Source organism: Plectropomus leopardus, chromosome 17 (genome assembly GCF_026936395.1).
Source record: "Plectropomus leopardus strain MGB_pleo_1.0 chromosome 17, ASM2693639v1, whole genome shotgun sequence".
Classification (NCBI taxonomy): Eukaryota; Metazoa; Chordata; class Actinopteri; order Perciformes; family Serranidae; genus Plectropomus; species Plectropomus leopardus.
The window spans coordinates 14,841,172-14,863,671 of record NC_142192.1 but is presented as its reverse complement, the minus strand read 5'-3'; the positions used below and the strand labels follow the sequence as shown (position 1 = coordinate 14,863,671).

Below are 22,500 nucleotides of genomic sequence, written 5' to 3'. Positions count from 1 at the left end.
TGCATTACTCTACAAAACTGCCTGAGACGCATCGTCACGTAATTACAACTTAAAAATATGATGCCATTAACCCTTACATATGCCCACATATCATAACAAGAAGGATCAGGAGAAAAAGACAGTACTGTCAGCAGACTAGAAATGCCTCAAAATGAAACTATATTAGGGCAAAATGGGATAAAGAACACATCAAACATCATCATCATAATTCTTTTGATTAGTGGACCTTGACGGACTTAAGGAATATAAAATCAAGGAATTGTCACAAGTTCAGACTTTATGATGCTTCACAGGTAGGGAATCGCCACTTTTTGCGTCTCTGCTGTTTACCATGCCGGTAGCATTGTAAATGAATTATACTATAACAAAACTGGCACTCACAGTTTCAGTAAATGAACTAAACGACTGAGATGTTGAGAATCAAACCGAGCTAGTGATGTCTAAGATGTCAATTTTAGTTTAAACATTTAGGCCTATGTTTGTATGGGTAATGTAAGCTAACTAACATGAGCTCTATAGCAGACTAGTCCCGTTTATTTGACATGTTTATCACCTAAGCAGCACTTACACCTCATGAGGAGGAGGTTCTTAAATCATTTGTCAGACAACTTTTTCCTCCCATAGACTGTTTAAAAAGTCTATGGTTCCTCCAAAAAGTTAGCACAGGTTGCCCAGCACGCTGAGAAACTGCTCCACGGGCGCACTGGATGCTGTTGCTGTTGTTGGCCTGGTTTATTTTTTCTATCTGCTCATTATACGGATAATTGTAGAGGCATGTAATGAAAATAACAGCTTTGTTGTTTGATAAGTAATGTAATTACAAAATTTAGAACAGTAACACGTCATACTACTGTTTTATAGACAAATGCGATGTGACTACAATTAATATGTAACACGTAACACCCAACACTGATGAGGACCCACAAATTCATAGAAATGACCACATGACAAATACACACCGCTCCACTCTTAAGTCTATCATTTGCCCTGCTGTGGGATCTACCCACAGATATCATTTGCTGTTTGTATTTCATGTCAGTGCAGCAAAGTGTTATAATAATCATGGCACGTTCTGCACTGCTGGCCCTCCACTGCTGATAAAAGTTTGTTATGGCCCTGGTGATGACAGCCTGAGAGCTGCTGTAAACAATTTAATGAACCACAGTGGTTATATCCCAATTAATCAGCTTGGCTCTTTATTAACTTGTTTGGAGATGCACCTCAACAGGTAGCCTTGTTAATTATGTAAGTGGGTGTATCTGTCTGGAAGCAATGAAAAACGTGTACAGCTACAGCTTCACTGACTGGACAACATTTCACACTAATACAACTCATTCCAAACCGTTAAGCAGGCACCAACTGGAAGCATGTCTTTGCAGCTGCCACTTACCCCGTTAGATGCCAGCACATCCTCTGTCTCCTCCTCTTTGTGCTCAGCAGGCATCTCAAAGGGGTTTCCCTCCTGAAGGTATTGCTGGAACAACGACAGCTCCTCCTGAGCCGGGCTGGTCAAGGACGCGGCCTGTCTGCTCGGCGATACGGAAGGAGAACGGCACTGGCCCATAAACTTAAACTCCTGTGGTGGAGAAGAAGGGAAAGAGATGAAAAAAAAGATGTATGTAGGTTCATGATTGGTAGAGTAGATGAGGCACACAGTAGGGCTGCAGCAATTCTTTTAATTATTGGTTAATGTGGTCATTATTTTATCAATTAATTGATCAATCATTTTGTCAAATAATGTCAGAAAGTAGTGAAAATAAAAGCATCAAATTATTATATTAAAAATAATATAATAATAACTTAAAATATTATTATATTATTAATAATATAATAATAATTTAAATTATTAAATTATTATATTTAAGAAGCACGAACCCAGCAAATGTTTTTTTAAACAAAAAAAGGCTTTTTTTTGTTTAAAAAAACAAACAAACTTAAATAATTATTTGATTATCAAAATAGTTGCTGATAAATTTTCTATAGATTGATTATTGATGGATTATTGACTATTCCTAGCACATGAGCACATGAGAAATGAAAGGTTCTGAAACTTAAGTATGTCATAGCTTGCCCTGTTATTAATCATATTATTTTACAAAAGCCTCCACTATAACATTTTTATCAATTTTGGATTTGCAAATCAGCAATCATGACAAGGATGAAAACAGCAGGTAGAATTTAAAAAATTAAAAAACTCAAGCAAACTTTTCCTGCTTGCAAAGCGAGGTGCTTGTTAAAGGATGATTTTTCTGTCTGTTCCCTTTCAAGTGATTGACCTTCAACATAGGGCTCTCCTTAGGCTGTAGATGGCATTAAGTATCAAACCTTCCTGTATATTGTATTAATTGGAAAACGCCCCAAACTCAAGAACTAAAATAATTTCAAAAACATTGATGTAGTCAAGTCAAAAATGTAATGCAGAGCTTGAAAAGAACTTCAGAGATAAAAATAGCTGGAGGTGCCGAAGCTGATGTGAGGAAATGCCTGCATTTTAGAGAACATACAGAACAATCAAACTTTGGGTATGACTGTAACAATTCAGAACATAATCAACCAAATATGAAGAACATTAAACAGATACAAATCCCAGTGCACTGATTCCATTATAATGTAACCTATTTCCAGCTGTACACTTTGAATCTGGATTAATGTTTGAGATAAGCCATTCTTTTTGAAAAAGCCATCATTACTAAAAAGTTGAAAGTCTCATGTAATAGCACACACATTACATGATCATATTTATGTATCTTTTCATAACATTAGCAGTGTGTTAAAGGTATACTATTTAGGAATGCTGGTTACTATTGATAAACATTATAAGAGTTTTAACATTGTTAATAAGAATCTTGCATAGTAGTATAGTACCTATAAAATACTGCAATGTTAATGCCCAGCAGGGTTTAAAGGGTTAATATACATAACCAGTTTACCATACCATAATGTAGACATATAAAATTCTCGTGGCAGTCATTTTACTGCAAATATTCTTTGGCAAGTGTGTTTGTTGCAAAATGTGCCCAAGCAAGACTGACATGATGTGAAAATGCATGAAAGCAGAAAAAAATGAACTGGAATTAAAACCATTTATCTTTTTGACATCTCTTTCTTTCCATTTATCATATCTGCTTCAAGGTGAAGTGAGCTGAACACGTTGCATGCACAATGATCTTTTCTTTGAGTTGGTTATAGAATATATCCAAGACATAACCACAATACTTGGTTGTGGTTGTACACGATCTATATTTTTCTCTGATATTTAAAGTTTCATTACTGTTACGAGTGTGGGAAATAAGGAACAACAGCCATTTTATCTTCATCTGTGTTATATAATGTGCGGTGAACTCTACTCCCCCTGTGTTGATTCGCACACTGGCACACACACAAACACACACACACACACACACACACACACACACACACACACACACACACATCATGGCAGCAGCAGCAGGATCCCCTGTGTTTCATATCCTTATGCAAATTTCACAGTGGTGCGGGTGTGCGATGAGTGACAGGGTAGAATAAATGAATGTCACTGTCAGTGCTTCACTCTCTCGCCTCAGTAGTGTGATTCTTACTCACATGGAGCTGGGCAATGTTGAAGTTAGACTTGACCGGGCAAAGTTCCCACGTCTCATTTTCCAGAAACATCCTCAGCTCTTCAAGTCGCGCCCTGAGGGGATGAGAAGAAAGACAAAGGATTGGGGATGGAGTAAAAAAGAAAAGAAAAGAAGAAGTCAACATGTCCGTTGCTGAAGTCATGCCAGCTGCGTGTTTAGGTCTGATTACGTCTGTTCTGAGAGTCCAGATGACAAGTACAGACTTAAAAAAGCCTGCAAAGGTCACTGATGCTCAGTGAAAATGAAGAGGTGTGTGCGTCTGTCTGTTTGTGTGTGATGTGAGTAGGTGTGTGTAACATGTTTCCACTGTACTGTCATCACAGCTCAACACAGCCACCCTGACGGTCACCCGTAAGGTCAATATCAGGTCTCTCTGTGTGAAATGTCAGAGCAGTGTTGACATCAAACACTACAGCAGCCCGTGTGACTTGTCTTAAAGGTGTTTGAAGAAGGAGAAGTGAGAGAACATTAAACAGTGGTGACAGACAGGGAAGCCCTCTGCTACAAAAATAAAGAAGGGATATAACTCGCATATGCAAAAGTGGCAAAGTGAGCTCAGAAGTATGATATCATGTGATATATATATATATATATATACATATACATACATACATATATATGTATATATATACATATACATACATACATATATATGTATGTATGTATGTATGTATGTATGTATGTATATATATATGTATATACACACACACACACACACATATATATATATATAGAATTTAAACAAGACCTTAAACTGGAAAAGTATCTGTTGCATGAAAACTCTGTATAGGCTATTTGTAATTTTCGGGTAAACAACAGCAGAATTCCTAAAGTCACTGGAAGATATAACGGTCTACAGAAACCAGAGAATCTGCAACCTCTGTAATGACAATCGTGTGCACAAGCATCATATTTTGTTTGAATGTCAGAATGTAAGCTTAATCAACTATATAGAAAAGTATTTGCCAAAGTATTATTTACAATTCCAATCTTTGTTTAAGTTAATTGTGTTATTGCAGTCAGATTTTTCAAAGAATGTCCTGCCTTTGTTTCAATAACATCAGTTGTACTTAAGGAGACCCATTTGCCATTGTGCTATTATTTTTGTATGTAATGTTTGTGCTCCGTTCCATGTTGTGTGGTCTTGAGTTGAATGAATAGAATGAAAATGAAATGAAGTCGGTCCATTTTCACATTTCCCTACAGTTTGCATTCAGGATTAAAGGACATCAAATCTTTTGAAATTATAATACAATCGAGAAAATGAGTTAGGAAAATAAAAACAGACATTACCAAAGGCGCGGCTCTTTGATATTAATCATATCTGAACCCTGATAATGTCATTCTCTGCTTTGCACCCACAGGGCCAACAATGGACCCACCCCGATGACTGAGTGTGTCCCCGCAGGCAGCTGACAGACAAATGCAGGCATCAGCCAGTCAAAGTTCAGTGATGGGTAATCTCTCTGGGAATGACACCCCACTGGAAAATGAATCAAACCTAATGTAAAGATGATGCACGCCAGAAGCCTCCTGGGCAACAGTGCAGATGTGTGAGTATGTGAGTGTCTGTGTGCACATGCACACAGCAAAGGGGTTGATAATGTGCCTTCATAATGCTGTCTAGTGTCTGCCTCCTCTTCCTCCCTTCTCTTTCACCTCTGCCTCTTTCAGCCCCATTAATATTTCCCACTGAAATCACCTTTAACCTAAGGATTTATCCCCTTATGTCTCTGTGTCTCCCTTTTGCTATTTTGTTTCATATAAATGGAGCTTATCAGCATCCTGACATTCACAAATCTTATCAATGATTCTTGACAGGTAATCACAGTGCTGATCAATGCAAATCACATCTGATAATGTGGCGCTGTCTCTGTGAATGCATACATATTCATGCGGTTGGCAGGGGGTTGCGTAATCAGGAGGTAAATGTGCTTCCAGTTCAGTGAGTGCTACCCTGTAATTACACGTCTACTTCGAAGAAGGTTACGCCGGGAATACAGCGCAATCAACGCAGCCAACTGTTGGGATTGTGTGTGAAATTTTCTGTCACGCAACCTACTGCCCTTGAATCAGTTTCATCCGCTTTCATCTTGATGATTTCCTTTCAATTAAATCAGAGGAATGCACACATCAAATCCATGCACTCTATGTCTAATTGTTCACACACAATCAATCCTATCAGCTCAGTGAATGAACAGAAGGGATGTTTGATTGTCACACCATCTCGGTAATAATCCAGCAGCAGTGGAGACATCTTACCTGTGGTAATTTTTAAAGTAGTTCACACTCTGGCGTTTGATGGACTCCTGCAGGACCTCTGACTTACTGCCACAGAACTCCTCACCCACCTGCATCAACCTGGAAGACAGCGTTGAAGGAAGAGGGAATAAATGATGGCAGAGATAATGATGAAGGAAGAAGAGAGCAGGAAAAGAAGAAAGGGATTTGTGGCTGGTGCAGTTATCTGATACATGGAGTGAGGAAAACAAATAAATACTGCTGCCACATTTTCACTGCATGGAACGGCATGGCTCTACTCAGCCTGACTCCCTCTTCTATGGTTTTCCATTAGTTTTAGTTCGGTTTCAGTGTCTTTTATTCAGTCACATATAATACAGTAAGTACAAACAACAGAAACTGTATGAACAAAACCAACAGTCTATGTATTAAGTAGTGACTGAAAAGACTCAGGCAAAAGCAAAAGCTTACATAAGCCTGTCCTTAATTCTCATCAATTCATGCTACCCTTTCTAGAAGAAAAATAAATAATTCAGACATGTAACCCTCAAAAATTGTGATATAAACTATTCTTTTGTAAACCAACAGTGAGTTGCAGATTTTTAATTTCATATTGACATTGTTCCACATTTTAACCACAACAAAAACAAAAAAACTTTTAATCTCTTTTTTCTCTTTTGGTACAGAGAAATAATTAAAAAAACCTCTCAAATCGTATTTGCTCTCTTGTACTTAAAAAAATCTTTGTACACATTCTGGGAGTGACTTTGTTCTTGTGCTAAACATTATTTGCATTATTTTGTAATAAACCAAATCATTACATTTCATGGTTTTGGATTTTAAAAAAAAGTTACAGATTACAAACAAAATTTTAATCACTCAACCCAGACTGTTAAAATTAGCAGTCCACAGTGCTATGGCATACACCACTCATACTACGGCGCACAGCTGATGAAGTGCAAACATTCTTGTGTTGATAGGCAATTAGGGGCGGGCTTTATTACTTGACTAGACAGTTAAATGCAGCTACCCTGGTTGGTTGGTACTAGAATCACTGGTCGGTTAAAAACATATTATTAGGATACAGAGACAAAAGAGGATCAGCACGTGAAACTAACCAATGGCGCTCTCTCTCTCTGTTTTGTCGGATGATGTGTAATGTTCGATATGAATGGTGCAAAGTGCCACACATTTCAACTGCATTAAAAATATGATGCGGTTATTGAAAAATATGATTAACTATTTCAATTTGCCCTTCTAAAATTATGAATCATGAATTATCCACAAAATTCTTGTATTTTGCAGTCAAAAATATAAAAGTGATTTCCTAAATGATCTTTAGCCTCGTAGTCTCTGGGGGAGGATCGCTGTGTGCATTTGACTGACAGCTGAGCCAGCAGGGGCACAGAGACACCATGTGAACAGACTTGCTCTGGTAACTGTAACTTGCCAGTCAAGGGACAGACAACATGATGTTACAGTTGCAGTGGTGAAAAAAGACCTCAAAAGTCTACGTGTAAAGTAAGCAAGCTGAAATGATCTTTTTTGACATTTTGAGGTGGCTGACTCACAGCTGTCTCAGGAATGTGAAAAGATTATTTCAACCACACTATGCACACAGAACAAACAACCGCATCCTCATAAGATCCACTAAATGTACATTTCTCCATTTCAGGTACTGATTCGGGTAACTGGACCTCAAATTTACAAACAGTTGAATATGATATCACAAATAAATACATGAACTTGAAAACAAACATACATTATAACATATTAGATTGTGCTCAAAAAACATGTCTCCTCCCTCCACCTACAAACTTGTTCCAACCAAGTACAGGCTTCACTCCCACATACAGTAACAAAGAGCTGAGCAATGTTCGGATGATCCAAAGCTGAAGAAAGGAGACGAGAGCGTGTACATTTCCTATTCGATGGAATATTTGCAGTTAGTATAAGTTTTTAAATGTGTTTGGACATACTGACTGTAATTTCAGTTTCAATGTGCATGTAAACAAAGTCAGTGATAACTGTTACTGGATGGAAGCCTGTTGTGTTTGCATCTAAGTGTGTTTGCATAATCTCAGTCAGTTAGTGAGTAAGGGTAAAAAAGAGAGTAAGAGGAAAAACGACAAAGAGGGGGACAGTGGTAGCGAGATAATGTATACCAATTAGTGGAAACAGGGATAAGCTGACTGCTCTGGCACGTACCTGCTGATGACATCAAGTACCACTATGAAATCGTCGTATTTGAAGTTTGACATGTCCGTCCCCAGAATGTAGGCCTTCACTTTCAACTGGACATCCTGAGGAGAGAAATGAGAGAGAAAGGGTGAGAGTGGGGAGGAAAACTTGGGATTGAGCAACTCTGAGTTAAATGAAATCTGGGAAAAAAGAAAAAATAAAAGCTAGGAGCAGACAGGGAGAAAGAGACAAGGCAGCTTGTGGAATTAAAAAAATGAGACAAAGGGAGGATGAGATGCAAAGAGAAAGAGTACACTATTCTTTCAAACCTGCCAGATCCTTGTCAGCCCATGCTCCAGCTTCTTCTTCACATAGCTGCGGTCCACCACCGACTCATCCGACTCTGCTGCGTCATCTAGGGGTATTCAAACAAAGCACACAGGTATTTAAAACTTTTAACAAGACTTATGAAATTCCATTACCCCGTATCCATTTTATTTATCTATTGTTGCATGTGTCATTTCAGCACGACTCAAAGAATTTAATTTACTTATTTCAATGGACATCTGCACAAAGAGCAGTGAGTGACAGGATCCAAATCAGAATCCGCACTGAAGTCAAAAACGGCCATTGTTATGGTTGATGAAGAAGAAAATGAAAAACATCCCTTTGATAACGATAAAATATGATTCCTTAGGTGCATTCTAACACTGCTTCCAAACATATAGTGATCGGGCGAAGTCTGGCGGATGCAGTGCAAATAATTGTCCAGATGTATCAGGCACATTTAGGGAGCCTATTGAGCCCTGATGGGGCCAAAGCAACGGCTTGCCTCTGCCGCTTTGAAAGCATGTGGAGGTGCGCAAAGATTTCAAAAAACAGAAACAGGACAAGCTGTTTTTTTTAAACAAGCAACACATCACTTTAACTCTTTGCTGACACACAAAGCAGGTTGGGACATTTTTAATGGAAAAAACTGGAACAACCTTATGTTTGCTCATTTACATCACATCCAGTAAGACAGAAATGTATAGGGTTCCCACAAATTTTCATGGACAAAATTTCATTGTTTTCCATGACTTTTCAATGACCCACATATTTTTTTTCTTACCAAATGGTTTTTAAACTTATAAGATTCAAACATAATTCTGTTCAAACACAATTTCAGCCTCTCTCTTTCAGCATCCTAACAATATCTTTTTTCTTACAGTTTCTGGTTGTGATAAATGGTGTCATATTGGTGTTTTTCAAGACAACAAGTCCTTCAAAAATTTAAGTGAAAAAAAATCTCCCAAAAAATTTTTTTTCTAAAAAACAAAAAAACAAGTCAATCTTTTTGAAAAGGTTCTCTATAAAAATTATCAAAAATAAAATAAAATTAGAACAAAAAGAAGATAAAAACATTTTTTTTCTACAAAATGTTTCCTATAAAAATCGCTAATTTAAAAACAAAAAGAAAATGAAGAAGAAAAAAATCACCCAAAATTTTCAAAGGGAACATGCTACCCAAATAATAGTCATGTTTTCTTTAAACCCATTTTTTAATAAATTCACTGTTTTGCTACATTAATATAATTCAATATATCACACACAAAGTCTTTCCAAGTCTTTTTATGATTTTTACTAGTTGCACGACATTTCCAGGCTGGAAAATTTGAATGTCAAAACTCCATGACTTTATCACATTTTCCAAGAAAGTGAGAACCCTGGGTGTAATTTGACTGGGGAAATGTGGCGTAGTTGATCTGCAGTCCTGACATGTGTCAGTTTTGCCCTTTGTTAGTTTGACCATGTAAACAGCCTGAATTTTAGCTAAAGACTGAGACTTTCTCTGCAGTAGTGGTTGTAGGTCAGCAACTGACAGCTGGAGGTCACAGAGTCCCTCAAGAGAGGGAAGAATGACAGCGACCTCGAACACAAAAGGGCAATACTGGACGACACATAACAATTTAACCAACACCTCCAATGAATGTGGTTCCTCCTCTATCAGCTCACTATCCTCTCTTTCATGTGTGCTTTCTTTTCCTCTTCAGCCATCAAAGAGAGACCATGTGGTGCAGACGGTGAAGAGGCTGCAATGTCACAGTAGCTGCAATACTTTGCTCTGGCTGAAAATTGCTTCAATCAGTCTCAAGCTGCTCGCTCTGTTTGAAGTGGATCTTTGGGAGAGCCAGCAGCCATGAGCCTGTGAGTCAACAAGCAGGTGGCTGTCAGTTGCGCACTAAATTCCTTTAATGTAGTGGGAAGACAGAAAAATGGAGGGACTTATCTTGGACATGGATTATCCGTCTGGTCAACGTTTTTGTGGTTTGATAGATAGATATCTTTATGATAATATAAAATGTTAATTGTCTTTCATGTGTTCTGCTGTTATAAGAGTTGTTTTTCAAACATTAAAATAAGATAAATAAGCACACAATAAGCAAAATAAAATTGTCCTTTAATTTAGGTTGTTACAAAATGTGTCTTAAACTTAATTCCCAGTGGCATTAAAATAGTCTTAAAAAGTCTTAAGTCTGCCTTGGCTTAAGCAGTAGGAACCTTGAGTTGGCTTCTTTTGTGAAGTAGCCAAAATATACACTGTCAGTGAGATTAGCACTACTGCTTTTGTTATCAAAATGAAAAACTGCCATCAAAAATGTGTCTAAAAAACAAGAAAACAGCCATTTTTGGCATCCTGTAACAGCAGATCATTTTGAAATATTGCTTGGAGCAATAAAACAGTCAGAAGCAGCCACAGTGAGCTGTTGAGTGAAGAGCTAAATGCGAAAGGCTGCACACCTCCAGCGTTTTAGCGATGTAACCAAGCCCTTTCCCTCATTAACGTTATCAATGGGTACTTTTACTTTTCGTTGTGACACTAAATGCTCTGCCATCATCTTGTAAAATCTGACAACTGTTTCTCTGTGCTGCGACTCTGCTGCTCCTGCGGCTTTAAGTTTTTTTTACTTGTAACATCAATTGTCTGTGTAAGTATTGATTTAAACAGAAAACAAAAACAAACGCAAAACAACACTTTGGGCTGTGAGCATGTAATATAATTGGTTAATGTCTGAACAGTAAGGCAGCACGCCTCGTTCAAAAACATAATCACAACAGTTTCTACGCAGGAGAGAAACAAATAACTCTGGTCCTGGTTCTGTAGACAAAACCAAAACTATTAAAAAAAAGGATAAAATTCTTCAGCAGCATCTGTTATTAGAGTTCTTTCCACCTCTGGTTAAAAGCATGCTCTTCATGTATTGGACAAGAGTTTATATTTACAGTGAACACACTGTGAATCCATTTCTATGTGTGCCAATCACAGGCAGTGGAACAGATTATTGATGAGAAAGACATTTGAGAGGTAAAAATTTCCAAGTTTGAGTGGAATGAAAACAACATAAATGTGTCACTGACAGAAGACGTGTGGATCTCGTTGTGTTTGACATCACACACACTGCCCTTCATTAATCTTTTTACCAGATGATGGCGAGACACATTCGTCAGAGAAAACAAGGGAGATGGGTATGAATCATGGGGAGTGGTTTTCTTATTCTGAAGCATTGAGCTGGTTGAAAGACCTGAAGGCCTAAACACACAAACACATAATTTAACTCAGCTTGTCTAAAAAATCTCCAAGCTGTAGTCAAAGCAAAGCAACTGTACACTGCTGAGTTTGTCTTCTGAGTAAGACAGTCTTGCTACTTTGCCTGTTTTTATGAGAAATAGAGTATTCACACATTGCATTCCATAAAAAAACCATTAACAGTAAACTGCATATGAAACACATCCTTTTTTGATGTCAGAAACTAGAGCAGTGAGGGCGTTCCCATAATGACACAGAAGAACAAAAAGCTCATCCATTAAAAGAAAGTACGAACATGTGTTTTATTACATCCACACACTGTGTCTATTTAATGACATAAATATGATGAAGAACAAAAGAGAGGGCAGGAGGAGTTGACAAAAGCCTTCATAACCAAGATGTGGTGAATGAGGAGTTAAAAAGTGAGCGCATTGAAAAAAAGGAAAAAATCGTACTATCAAAAGGGACCTCAAGAGGTTAAAAGACATGAAAAGCCTAAACCAAGAGACACAAGCGGGGATCAGTGAACGTGGATTAATCAAAGCTCCTCAGAAACCTCTGAGTCTGTGATGGTATTACTTTATGGTGATACAGACAGAAAGAGAGGAGAGTTTCATTCACCAACATGGGCTGATTAAAAATTAAAAACACCTTAACTGTAAAAAGTATAGTGTTGTTCAGGTGAGATGCAAATATATGGACGGGTAATCCTGGTGTTACACAATGACATACATTACCAGATAACTCTGAAGAAACAACATATGTTGCCATGACAATCTCGGTATGCGAAACTGCGCTTACATCCAATGTGTGCCATACAGATTAAAGATGCAACTGACGGCATTAATGACCCCATGATATGATATTATTGCGATAGTGGAGTCACAATACAATATTACTGGGATTTAAAAGTGCTAAATGCAGAGTATTGTGATATTGTCTATTTTTTTAATTAATATTTTATTAAATTTTAAAAGCCAAAATACATTCAAATGAACAGCAGCAGTGGACACTAGCTGACTGGCATAAGCAAATCACAACAAAACACACGGCAAGAACATGAGCTGGTAAAAGAAACCAGAAAACAAAAGGACATATGTAGAGAAAGAACAAACAAAAAAAAGGAAAATAAATAAAATAAAAAATAATGGGAGGGAGGCAGTGTTGAGGTTAATCCAAGTTAGTACAAATATTGGAAACCATATGGGTGAAATTCTTCCCATTTAAAATAAGAATCCTCCACCCTGCCAAGTAGAGACAATGATATTTGTTCGTATGTGATATTGTCTAATAAGATATCTTACCTCTGTTAAAACTGCGAATTATGTCCCCAAAGAAAACTTTGTCAACATCTGTTTTTTCTAATAAGTTTGTCTCAATCATTTTACTGCAGCTAGATGTATCTAGTTCTATTTATTTCACTCTACCAAAACTTTTACATTTGCAATATTAATTTTTAAAATAATTTTAAAAAATGATGCTTGGCTTCCAAGAATCGAAACAATGTTGCCACCCCAAATATTGCGACACTACGCAGTATAATTTTTTTTCGGACCCCTAATATATTTGTTTTCAATCACATTCTTAAAGGGGAACTCCACCTATTTTACATATCAAAGTCTTTGCAGGTCCTGGGGGAGTTCTGCTGCACACATCTGAGTCAGCACCTAAAAAGAAAAAAAAATCTGGATATGTGGAACTAGAAAGAAATTCGTGGGACCTCTGTAGCCCACTCCTCATCTCTGCTTGAGGCTAGAAGCAGCTTAAGGCTACATTAGTCACTACTAGCATAACACACCCCAATTTCTGACTGCACTGCTGGCAGTTCAGTTGCATTTTGGGTAATATAAAAGACAGGTTTTGACAAGGAAGAAGAAAGTTAGGAATGAAAAACATTATCTTTGGCTCTGCTGCATTAGTTGGTACTTTTCTTTGAATTGTCCATAATGAGTCTGACAATGCTAAATTAGGGTTTACTCTTCGCCCTGTTTCCTCAGTCATCAGTTAATCGTTAACATCCCCAGTCGCTGATGTTCTCTGAGAAACAAAGTGGAAGAACTCTGTCCTCTGCAGTGTAGTTCACTTCACTAGTTTTTTTAAACTCTATTGTTCTTTTTCATCAGTCCAAATGCAAAACATGACTTTACCCACAGGATCTGTGTTAATCGTACTCTGAGGCATACAATTAGCAGTAGAGAGGATCTATTTGGCCTTAGAATAGATTCTGACAGTGCGCTCAATACACCAAAGAGGAGAATAATCCTCAAGACGATTTCATGTCAAGTTTTATTTCTTGCAACAGTGCAGAACAATGGGTTTCCTTTAAACATCCTTAATGGGTAAGCTCATGCCTCAAATTGTCCACTGCAAATGTTGTCCATCTTAACAAGAAGTTTAAGCCTAGCATCAAGTTCAAATAAAATATCCTATTCAAACAGGTGAAAAAAATCTGTCCATCGCAAGATTAAATAACCTATTTTGTATACAAGCCAACTTGCTAAAGAAGTGGTTTTAGACTAAAGTGTTGTTTTCCTTCTACAAGAACACTTGTCAATCTCTGAATTTGCACAGTTCTCATAGGCCCCTTTCCCAATGCACAAAAACAGCACAAACAGCACTATCATCTGGCTTTGTGTATTTCATGGGAAATGTTACAAATGATTCTGCAACAGTCAAGGGTATTTATCGACTCAAGCTCTGATCGGCTGCCATGGCAATAGTGGAAATATGACACCTGGATGGCTGCGCTAATTTTAGCCCCTTTTGAAGTGCAATGCAATGATATGTTGCCTCGTATTCTGGCCGTCTCCACACAAGATTGGACATTGTTCCACATTTATCGGCGCCAAAAAAGAAGTAACCACTTTTGGAGTGGAAAAGCAGTAGAGCAGAAGTTGCAGTAGAAAGCAGCATGAAGGGTAGTGCCTCCATGCTGCTTTCTACTGTTTACGAACTCTGTTTTATGATGTGTCGGTTACGTTGCACTTGACCCCACCAGAAAAAAATTAACAAAAAAACAAAAAGGCATACTAGTCAACTGCAGAGGCGTGTACACAGTTCTGTTGTACTGGCAAGAGATAAGAAGTCTATCACTTATAATTAGCATGTTTTCCCAAAGTTTAAAAAACCCTGAATAGATGCACTAATTGCACTCTAGATGCACTAGAGTCACACCTGCTGCTGCAGTGCAGAAACAGCCTCTTAATTTGCCTGATATCAGACAGAATTGTCAACTCATTACTTTGGCTGCCACAATAGCCACAATATTGCCATTTCAAGCTTTTGGCAAGTCAACCGCAGAGATTGGCAAGCAACGGCCTCTACACTCCTTTTTCATGGGAGCGCCGAGCATTTACACTCTGCTTTAAACACAAGTAGCATGACAAGGCACTAAATGTTTATTCTGCGCTATCCGCTTCATGTTTGGGATTTTTTCAAGTCACAGAGAGTGACTGGAAAAATACCCAACTATGGATTAAAACGCTGAAGCTGCTGGTCATTGTTATTTTTACCCAGCAGTCCAATCACAGTGGAGGAGGGGCAGGACAAATATCACAAAGACCAATTGTCAAGCGTGCTGAATAACAACAACAATGGAGAAGACATTAACACTCGAGCATTTAAGGAGAGAGGACAGACCAGCAGGTCTGTCTTCTCTCCCTTCATGCTTCAACCTTCACTTTATCCAGAGCAAGGGCCAGAGCAAGTAGGTAATGAGTAGGTTTCAGTCAACTCAATCTCGGTGGCCAGATTCAAAGCTCTGGACCCAGGCAGGTTTTGAGCACCAGACCAGCAGGATTATTTGCTGGACAAGAAGTCACTTTCACAAAACAGTAGATCAAATTTAAATTCTGTCCAGCAACAACACCTCTCCACCTAGTAATATCATGGCCGTTTATCTCCCCCTCCCTCTGACTGATTGCAATCATTGCACAGAAATGGATGTGACACCTCATGCTTTTTCTTGGCATTTGAATTTAAGTGAAATCTATGGTGTTCATATTCATCTCAGATTCTGACCTTCACTTTGAGTGTACTCATGATGCATTTTAAACTCAATGCGTTCTCATCCTTTTATATTGCCTCCGCAGACAATACTATCATGTTTTAGCCATTACCGGTCATGATTTGTCATAATGACACTGTGGTAGGGTTTAATCAAACAAGTCTGGGGATTTCAAAGGATGGCCTGAACTCAGGTTTTTCAAACACTGTCCTTGAGACTCCAATAACATTGCTTGCAATTTGAGTCATTATTAATGACAGAACTGGTTTAAACAATTGCATCATTCATTAAAAGATGAAAGAACAAAAGGCATGGAAGACACTGTGAAATGGCAATTTGACATAACTGGGTTTCATTTCATGAGCCCAAGGACACCAGTGGGAGTGAGGGGATTAAACTGAGAGATTAACTGATGACACAAACCTGAGAGGGCTGAAAGAGTGAGGCTGTGTCAACAGAAAAAGAAAAAACTGCACACTTTTTAATAATGGAGTATTAACTAATATTTCTACAAGTACTCTAATTAAAGATGAGAGTTACCTTGTCTATAAGAACTTAATATCCCACGTTAATTGGTAAAAAAAAACTGTCCAAAGTATAAGAAAAAACCCCTGTAAAATAATAATAATAATAATAATAATAATAATTAGTAAATTAAAAAAGGACAGTAACACAAACAAACAAGGCAAACATGATTCATGATGTTTCTTAAAAAGTGCTTAAAGAATTAGTATGCATTTGTAACATGTTTTTAAATCTGTAATAATGATAGTTATACCACTTCTGTATATATATTTTTTTCTTTTTTCCCTAGAATTTTTCTCCAGGCTTTTCAAAAATCAATTTTTAAAATTACTAATTTCTCATCAAGTTGCTCATTGCATTTTTCTCGTTTTTGAAAGAAATCAAACCAATTTGTTTAGGATACTAAGGGGTTAAATACTTGTAGCAGTCATCTGAAAGCAGCATTAGAGAAGTGATCAGGTTTCAAAGGGTTTAATACCAACCAGTATTAAGAGGCAATAAGTCACATCATGATTTTAAACTCCCTTATAGATTAATGATTGGTCTTGTATGTAGCATCTGGTTGGGCTCAAGTGTTAAAACGAAATCTGTTGAAAAAAGGCTTCTGGTGATAGTACTACTGTTCTCTTAAACAAAACACACTAAAGATACAGTTAATGCTTTGCATAACATTTCTGAATTCATAACATTTATATTTCATAAAACAGGTATTTTTTCTCTCTATTTGTGCCCTTTTTTCAATAGTTTTTCCACATGACTTTATCCTCATTTATTGCCCATACTCTACAGTTGCAGTCAGTGCAGTTCGTGTCACTGTTGACCTGGCGAGGGTGTACAAAGCCTCCCCACGTTATCGACTTAAAGCCTTATCGATGGTCATTAAAGACTGTTACCGCAGAGAGGGAGGAAAAGATAAATGATAGGGAAAGCCGCCTTTTGCCAATCTGCAGGTGGTAACTGGTGTTTGACCTTTGGTGACATTGTGGGTAACGAGTTCTTGGTGACTCACAGGGCAAACACCCACAGGGGCCTTGGCTCCCCATTGGTTTCAAACTATGAGTCACAGACAAGCAGTGTGTGCATGATTTTGCATAAATCTGTAAAAATTTTGTGAGAGAAAAGTCAAAACCAGAGGCAGAGCAAGGGGTGGCTTCTGGGGCTCCAGCTCTAAATGTTTCCTCCAAAGCCTCGAATCTCTGAGAAACTTTGCAACACACGGATAAAAATATATACACATCTTGTTTATCCTACTACATTATTCCCTAAAAAAATCTAATATAGTTTAGTAAATATTCTTCTGTTGGACTGATATACAATCCAGAGTACTGATGACCACATTACTTTGCATTGTTGTAAATCCTTGATTTTCAATTAGAGCAGCCCAGATTATTATGGGATGGATTCAAATATCACAGATTCGTCAGCTAGAAATGTATTCAGTATAACAAAAGCAGGTTTCAAGATTAGTAATGCTGTTTGCACCAAATTCCTAACCTACCTAAGTCATGTAACTTAAAAATGGTAACAACAAACAATTTTTGGAAACAAAGAGAAAACAATTAGTTACACTTGACAGGATGTTTTTTTGCCTTGGTAGCATTACATTTTTCTAAAAATGTAGAGATTTTTAGGCTTTTGACTTTTTCAAATGGCTTAGAAAACAGTGCAAAATTGCTAAAAAATGCGCCCCAGGGTAGTATACCCCCGGAGCTCTCTAGGTTTGGGCTGAGCCACAAGTATTCACGGCATCTGGCTCCACCTCGGGTCAAATCATGACTGTTAATTTCAGAATATAATAACACAGTCAAATACAAGTAAATGGGTAACAATAATCGATGAGAAACAGATACACGCCAAAAAAATAAAGCTGTACAGCTGTTTTAATATGTATAGAATAACAAAGCAGGCAAAACAGAAAACTCTCAACAAGCGCAAGGTTCGCCTGCAGCACTGCTATTTTCACATGTTTATTCAGTGCTGATTTGGTGCAGTTTGAGCATAAAAAATGTCTCTTTTTTTTAGATACACATGTATGTGCTAAAAGGCTTGTTTGCAATGTTGTATGGAACTTGCAACCCGAGACGTTTACCTTTAGCGGAGATGCATTTGAAGGGATTGCAATAAATCCAATTACTATATACATATGAGAAGGCTGTTAATACTGAGAAAAAAATGCTAGAGGTTGACATGAATAAAAAAGTAAGATGAAATGGGTCAATCAAAGAAATAAATTGCAATATGTACAGGCCAAGGTCAGTAAACCATATGCTATTTCACATAGCATGCTCCCTAGTTCATATGCTGTGTTACTTCTGAAATTAAATGAGGTGTGAAAGCCAACTCTCGCTCTGACTGCTGAAAACTGATCTTTTCTTTATCATAGCAGAGCAGACAGCCGCCATACATTTCAATATCGCCTCCAGGGTCCATGGCCATGCTCTGTATGAACATATAACAGCTGCACAAACTGGCTGTGGTTATTTACTTTCACACGCATGGAGCCAATGTGCCTGACAGCCATCAGTGCTGATCAGAAATGACAGGGTGTGTGCTACAGTAGCAAATCTATTTTGTCAGGTAGGAGTATGACCCTGACTCATAATACTTCCTGAAACAACCTTTCCTTCCATTATGTGGCAAGATTAATTACTGAAACATTACACTGACCAGCTCAATATATCAAGTGGCCGAAAGCTTAAATTCAGTGGGATGCTCTTTTTGCTTTCTCAATGAGGTGAGAGGTGTGTGTAACAGAAGAGTGATCCTCAGTGGGTCTGACCGTTAGGACTCGTGTGAAATGGAGGTCACTGTCTGCGGAGGTCATTCTCTCCGATAAATGACACAGAGCCGGTACGGTAAATCATTACTCTGATGGACTTTACACACATTAGGATAAAAAGAGAAAGGTGAAAACCAGGACAAAGCCAGGGTCAGGGACACCTTTATACAGAGGACAGAGGTAACAGCCAATCAAACAGTGAGATGATAGACGGGCCTCATGAAAGGGAATGTGGTGTCCTTTTCCCCTGTGAGGAGGATGGCATCTAATGAAGGCTCCTGAATGTCACCAACCATTCAGGGCACCTTTGTGTCCTTATCCATCCACCTAATGAATTCTGTACAGTATGGAAAATATAAATGAGCCCTCTTTGGATACACAGTGGGAGGGCACTAGCTAATTTGACAGTTCTGTATTTGCAGTAAATATCTAACAAAGTCTTTGGCAACACGAACGATATAAACAGTGATGAGATGAAAAGTGCTATAAACTAAATCCAGTTTGGTTTCTTTTCTGACACTGGTCAGAAATTGGATTGCCTGTGAAGCTTACTACTAAACCACAAAGTATGTCCCGCCCTGACGACTGAGCTTCTTGAGGCTGATGTTTTCACATCTGGCTGACTGAAGGCAGGATGGAGAGAAGCTGCGACACAAGCAAGACTTTTCTTGTTGATCCAGACATAAGCTTTAGGTTTGGACAGATGTGGTGTTCAGTCATCTTGCTGTTCTTAATGGGCTATAACTTGAGTGTAGCTTTACGAAGTTTCCGGTGCAGACTCAGTGTGCTTGATGTTGTTATCACAAAATGTACATAAAGAACGGGTAACTTGCTTTTTCTTTTCTAAATGATGAAAGGTGGAATTTTGGGATCTAAATACTATCGGAGGGTCAAGAATGTCACAAAACCCCATAATTTCATCTGTGAAAAGTACTTGCATGAACTGAAACAGCTGGGGGTGAAAGTCCTGTTTGTATTAGCATGGAAACAGAGCACATTCAATGTCACGCATGACACATTTCCATAAGAAAAAAAATGCATCATTCGTGCTTCATCACCTGTGCATATATTTATCCTTGAAACCATACGGCTGGGTCATTCTAATTCCATAGTGTAAATTCAATAATGTGCAAATATGATTTATATTCATGTAATTAGGACAGACTGTCAAAGCAATTCAAAGCTGATGATGCCACAAAATGAATGCACACAAAACATATAATAATGCACCGTAGAGGTACTGTACACTGTATAACTATATGCATATTAGAGTCTGACAATTTTTAGGGGCTTCTTGTGGGATTGCCAGTATTCATTACAAACTGGGACGGATCAGGAGAAAAATCCACCAGAGTGAACAGAAGGCCAGTTTTTATCCCTAAATATGCTATGCATAAACACAAATTTATTTGGGAAATACAATAGGAATTATTTCTCCAGGATTGGGACAGGAGTTTTTTGTGGGAATGGAAGGGGCCAGGAGTAGTGCTGAACAATAAATCGTACATGCTCAATCAACACATCACAAAAAAATTAATAAGGAAAATAATGTTATTTACCTAGCAATAAGGGGCCCAAAATGAACACCTGCATAGTGCCAAATATGATAGACTTTACATTTGGCAAGTAAATCTCAGAAGGCTATCTACTACACTGGCAGGTACATGTCTGTAAAATAGTTACGTGATGGAAAATTACGCTGATAGTCCAACACTCACAGAGGACTCATGGTGCATTCAAGTCTACCTTGTAAACTCTTACAGCCATGTAGATTTTTTTTTTTTCATATGCAATACACACATCTGTCATTAGTGTCTTGCCCCACTACAACATTTTTAATAATCGGATGCTAAAATCATAACAGTATCCCATTCATTATACATAGGAAAATTTTAAAAATTATTAGCAAAATCAACCATATTCTTGTACAACAGGTCCACAAATACCGCTGTAATATTTTTCAAGTCCTTTTACTGCAGCATTTCCTTAATAACTAAATTCTGAAGTCAAACCCAATATGTATACATAGTACACAGTATATGCTTTCTTTCTTTTTTATTCGGTGGATAAAAGTTATTCAATATCAGGGTTTATGTTAGCAATGTACATATTAAAGGAGAAACACAAAAATTGTGCAGCTAGTACTTCAATACTATTATAAAATATATATCAATTGGGGCGGTTAGTGCGAATTTGTTAATCGCAATTTGATTAAGGTTTCCTCGTTTTTTTTTGTTTTTTTTATCCCGTTAATCAGTGGTCAATATTCCTGTTTTAAGAGGCTGTACCATCATGTAAGAAGGCTGAATAACGGTCCAAAATTAGGCTAAATTTTGGCAATGGAAAAACAGCATCGTCATTTCACAGGGGTCCCTTGACCTCTGAATTGCAGATATTTTAATGAAAATGTGTTCTATGGGTACTTATGACTCTCCCCTTTACATACATGCCTACTTGATGCTAGTCCCATGCAGTTTCTTGCTGTCATTTGATTTCCTCATCAAGACAAACTGGTAAAAATTGCTTTACCATGTCAATATGTATTTGCAAATGCAAGATGCAAAATAATGGAATTGAAAAAAATTACATTTAATTTAAAAATGATTTAAAAATATCTGTTAGTCATAGGCTTACAGCTTTTTGATCAATCTTATCACCAGCACGGAATTTCCCTATATGATGCAGTGAAAACCAAATCCTGTGTCACCCTCTAATGCACATCTCTCTGTATTGTTGCAGAGAGGAGGAGCTTTAAAAAGGACAGTGTGATCAAAATGTATTATTCCTCTACAGACTCATTCAATGACCTCAACACTGAAAGGGAACTTAGGGAATGCAGAAAAATATGAGCCACTTCAGTTCCTCGAACCACTACACTGAAGCACAAGCACACTTTCAACACTCTCTTCTTGATTCAATCAGTCCTTTTCTGTGAGCTATAAAGCTGATAAACCTACTGTACATTGAAATCAAACTGCTAGGAAAGAGTGGCACTCCTGAGCGTGTGAAGGATGCTGACCCAATTTTCACCATGGCTTTGTGACTGAATCCATGAGTTTCAGCTTTAGGTATAGGGAGCAGATTTTGTGTTTTATGAGTATATGAAAAACTAGAGCAGGTGACAAAGAGCGGTTTAAAATGAATAAAGGAAGGATATTTGGAAGCACCAAAACGCATACTGTGCAAGAAAGGAGGCGTACAAGTTATATGCTCTCTCTATGGTATCTGGTCCATGGGAGAAGTTGTTATTGTATCATTTATTTCCTCATCAGTATGCTTTTACAGGGAGTTGTGAATCTCTTTGCTGACAGGTCATAAAAAATAAAGCAGTGTTGCTTAATGTAAATAAATTCTGAAAAATTACAAAAGGTCACAGAGTTAAACAGGTATTGTATTGTCCCTTACCTGGAGCGGGGCTGGTCTCCTGTTTGTCATGCTCCTCATGCCACTGCATGGTGCGGTGGTAGCTCAGCATCACCTCCCATAATGCTTTGCATAGGTCTGTCAGACAGGGAATGTAGCTGTCCAGGGTGATATGCTGCCAACAGAGGAGAAATAAAAACAAGGTCACTGATGCTCC

General features: G+C 37.8%; 1 protein-coding gene across 2 annotated transcripts in view; it reads right to left on the bottom strand.

Annotated features, from left to right (window-relative positions):
• Positions 1-22,500, bottom strand: part of vps50 (VPS50 EARP/GARPII complex subunit) — a 135,118-nt gene that overhangs the window by 52,830 nt on the left and 59,788 nt on the right. For both annotated transcript variants that reach the window (XM_088090168.1, XM_042506207.2), the window contains exons 13-18: positions 22,326-22,458; positions 8,372-8,457; positions 8,070-8,164; positions 5,883-5,981; positions 3,583-3,673; positions 1,391-1,576 (exon numbers count right to left, since the gene is read on the bottom strand). In XM_088090168.1, coding sequence (XP_087946294.1) covers positions 1,391-1,576; positions 3,583-3,673; positions 5,883-5,981; positions 8,070-8,164; positions 8,372-8,457; positions 22,326-22,458 — 690 coding nt within the window. The remainder of the gene's footprint in view (positions 1-1,390; positions 1,577-3,582; positions 3,674-5,882; positions 5,982-8,069; positions 8,165-8,371; positions 8,458-22,325; positions 22,459-22,500) is intronic.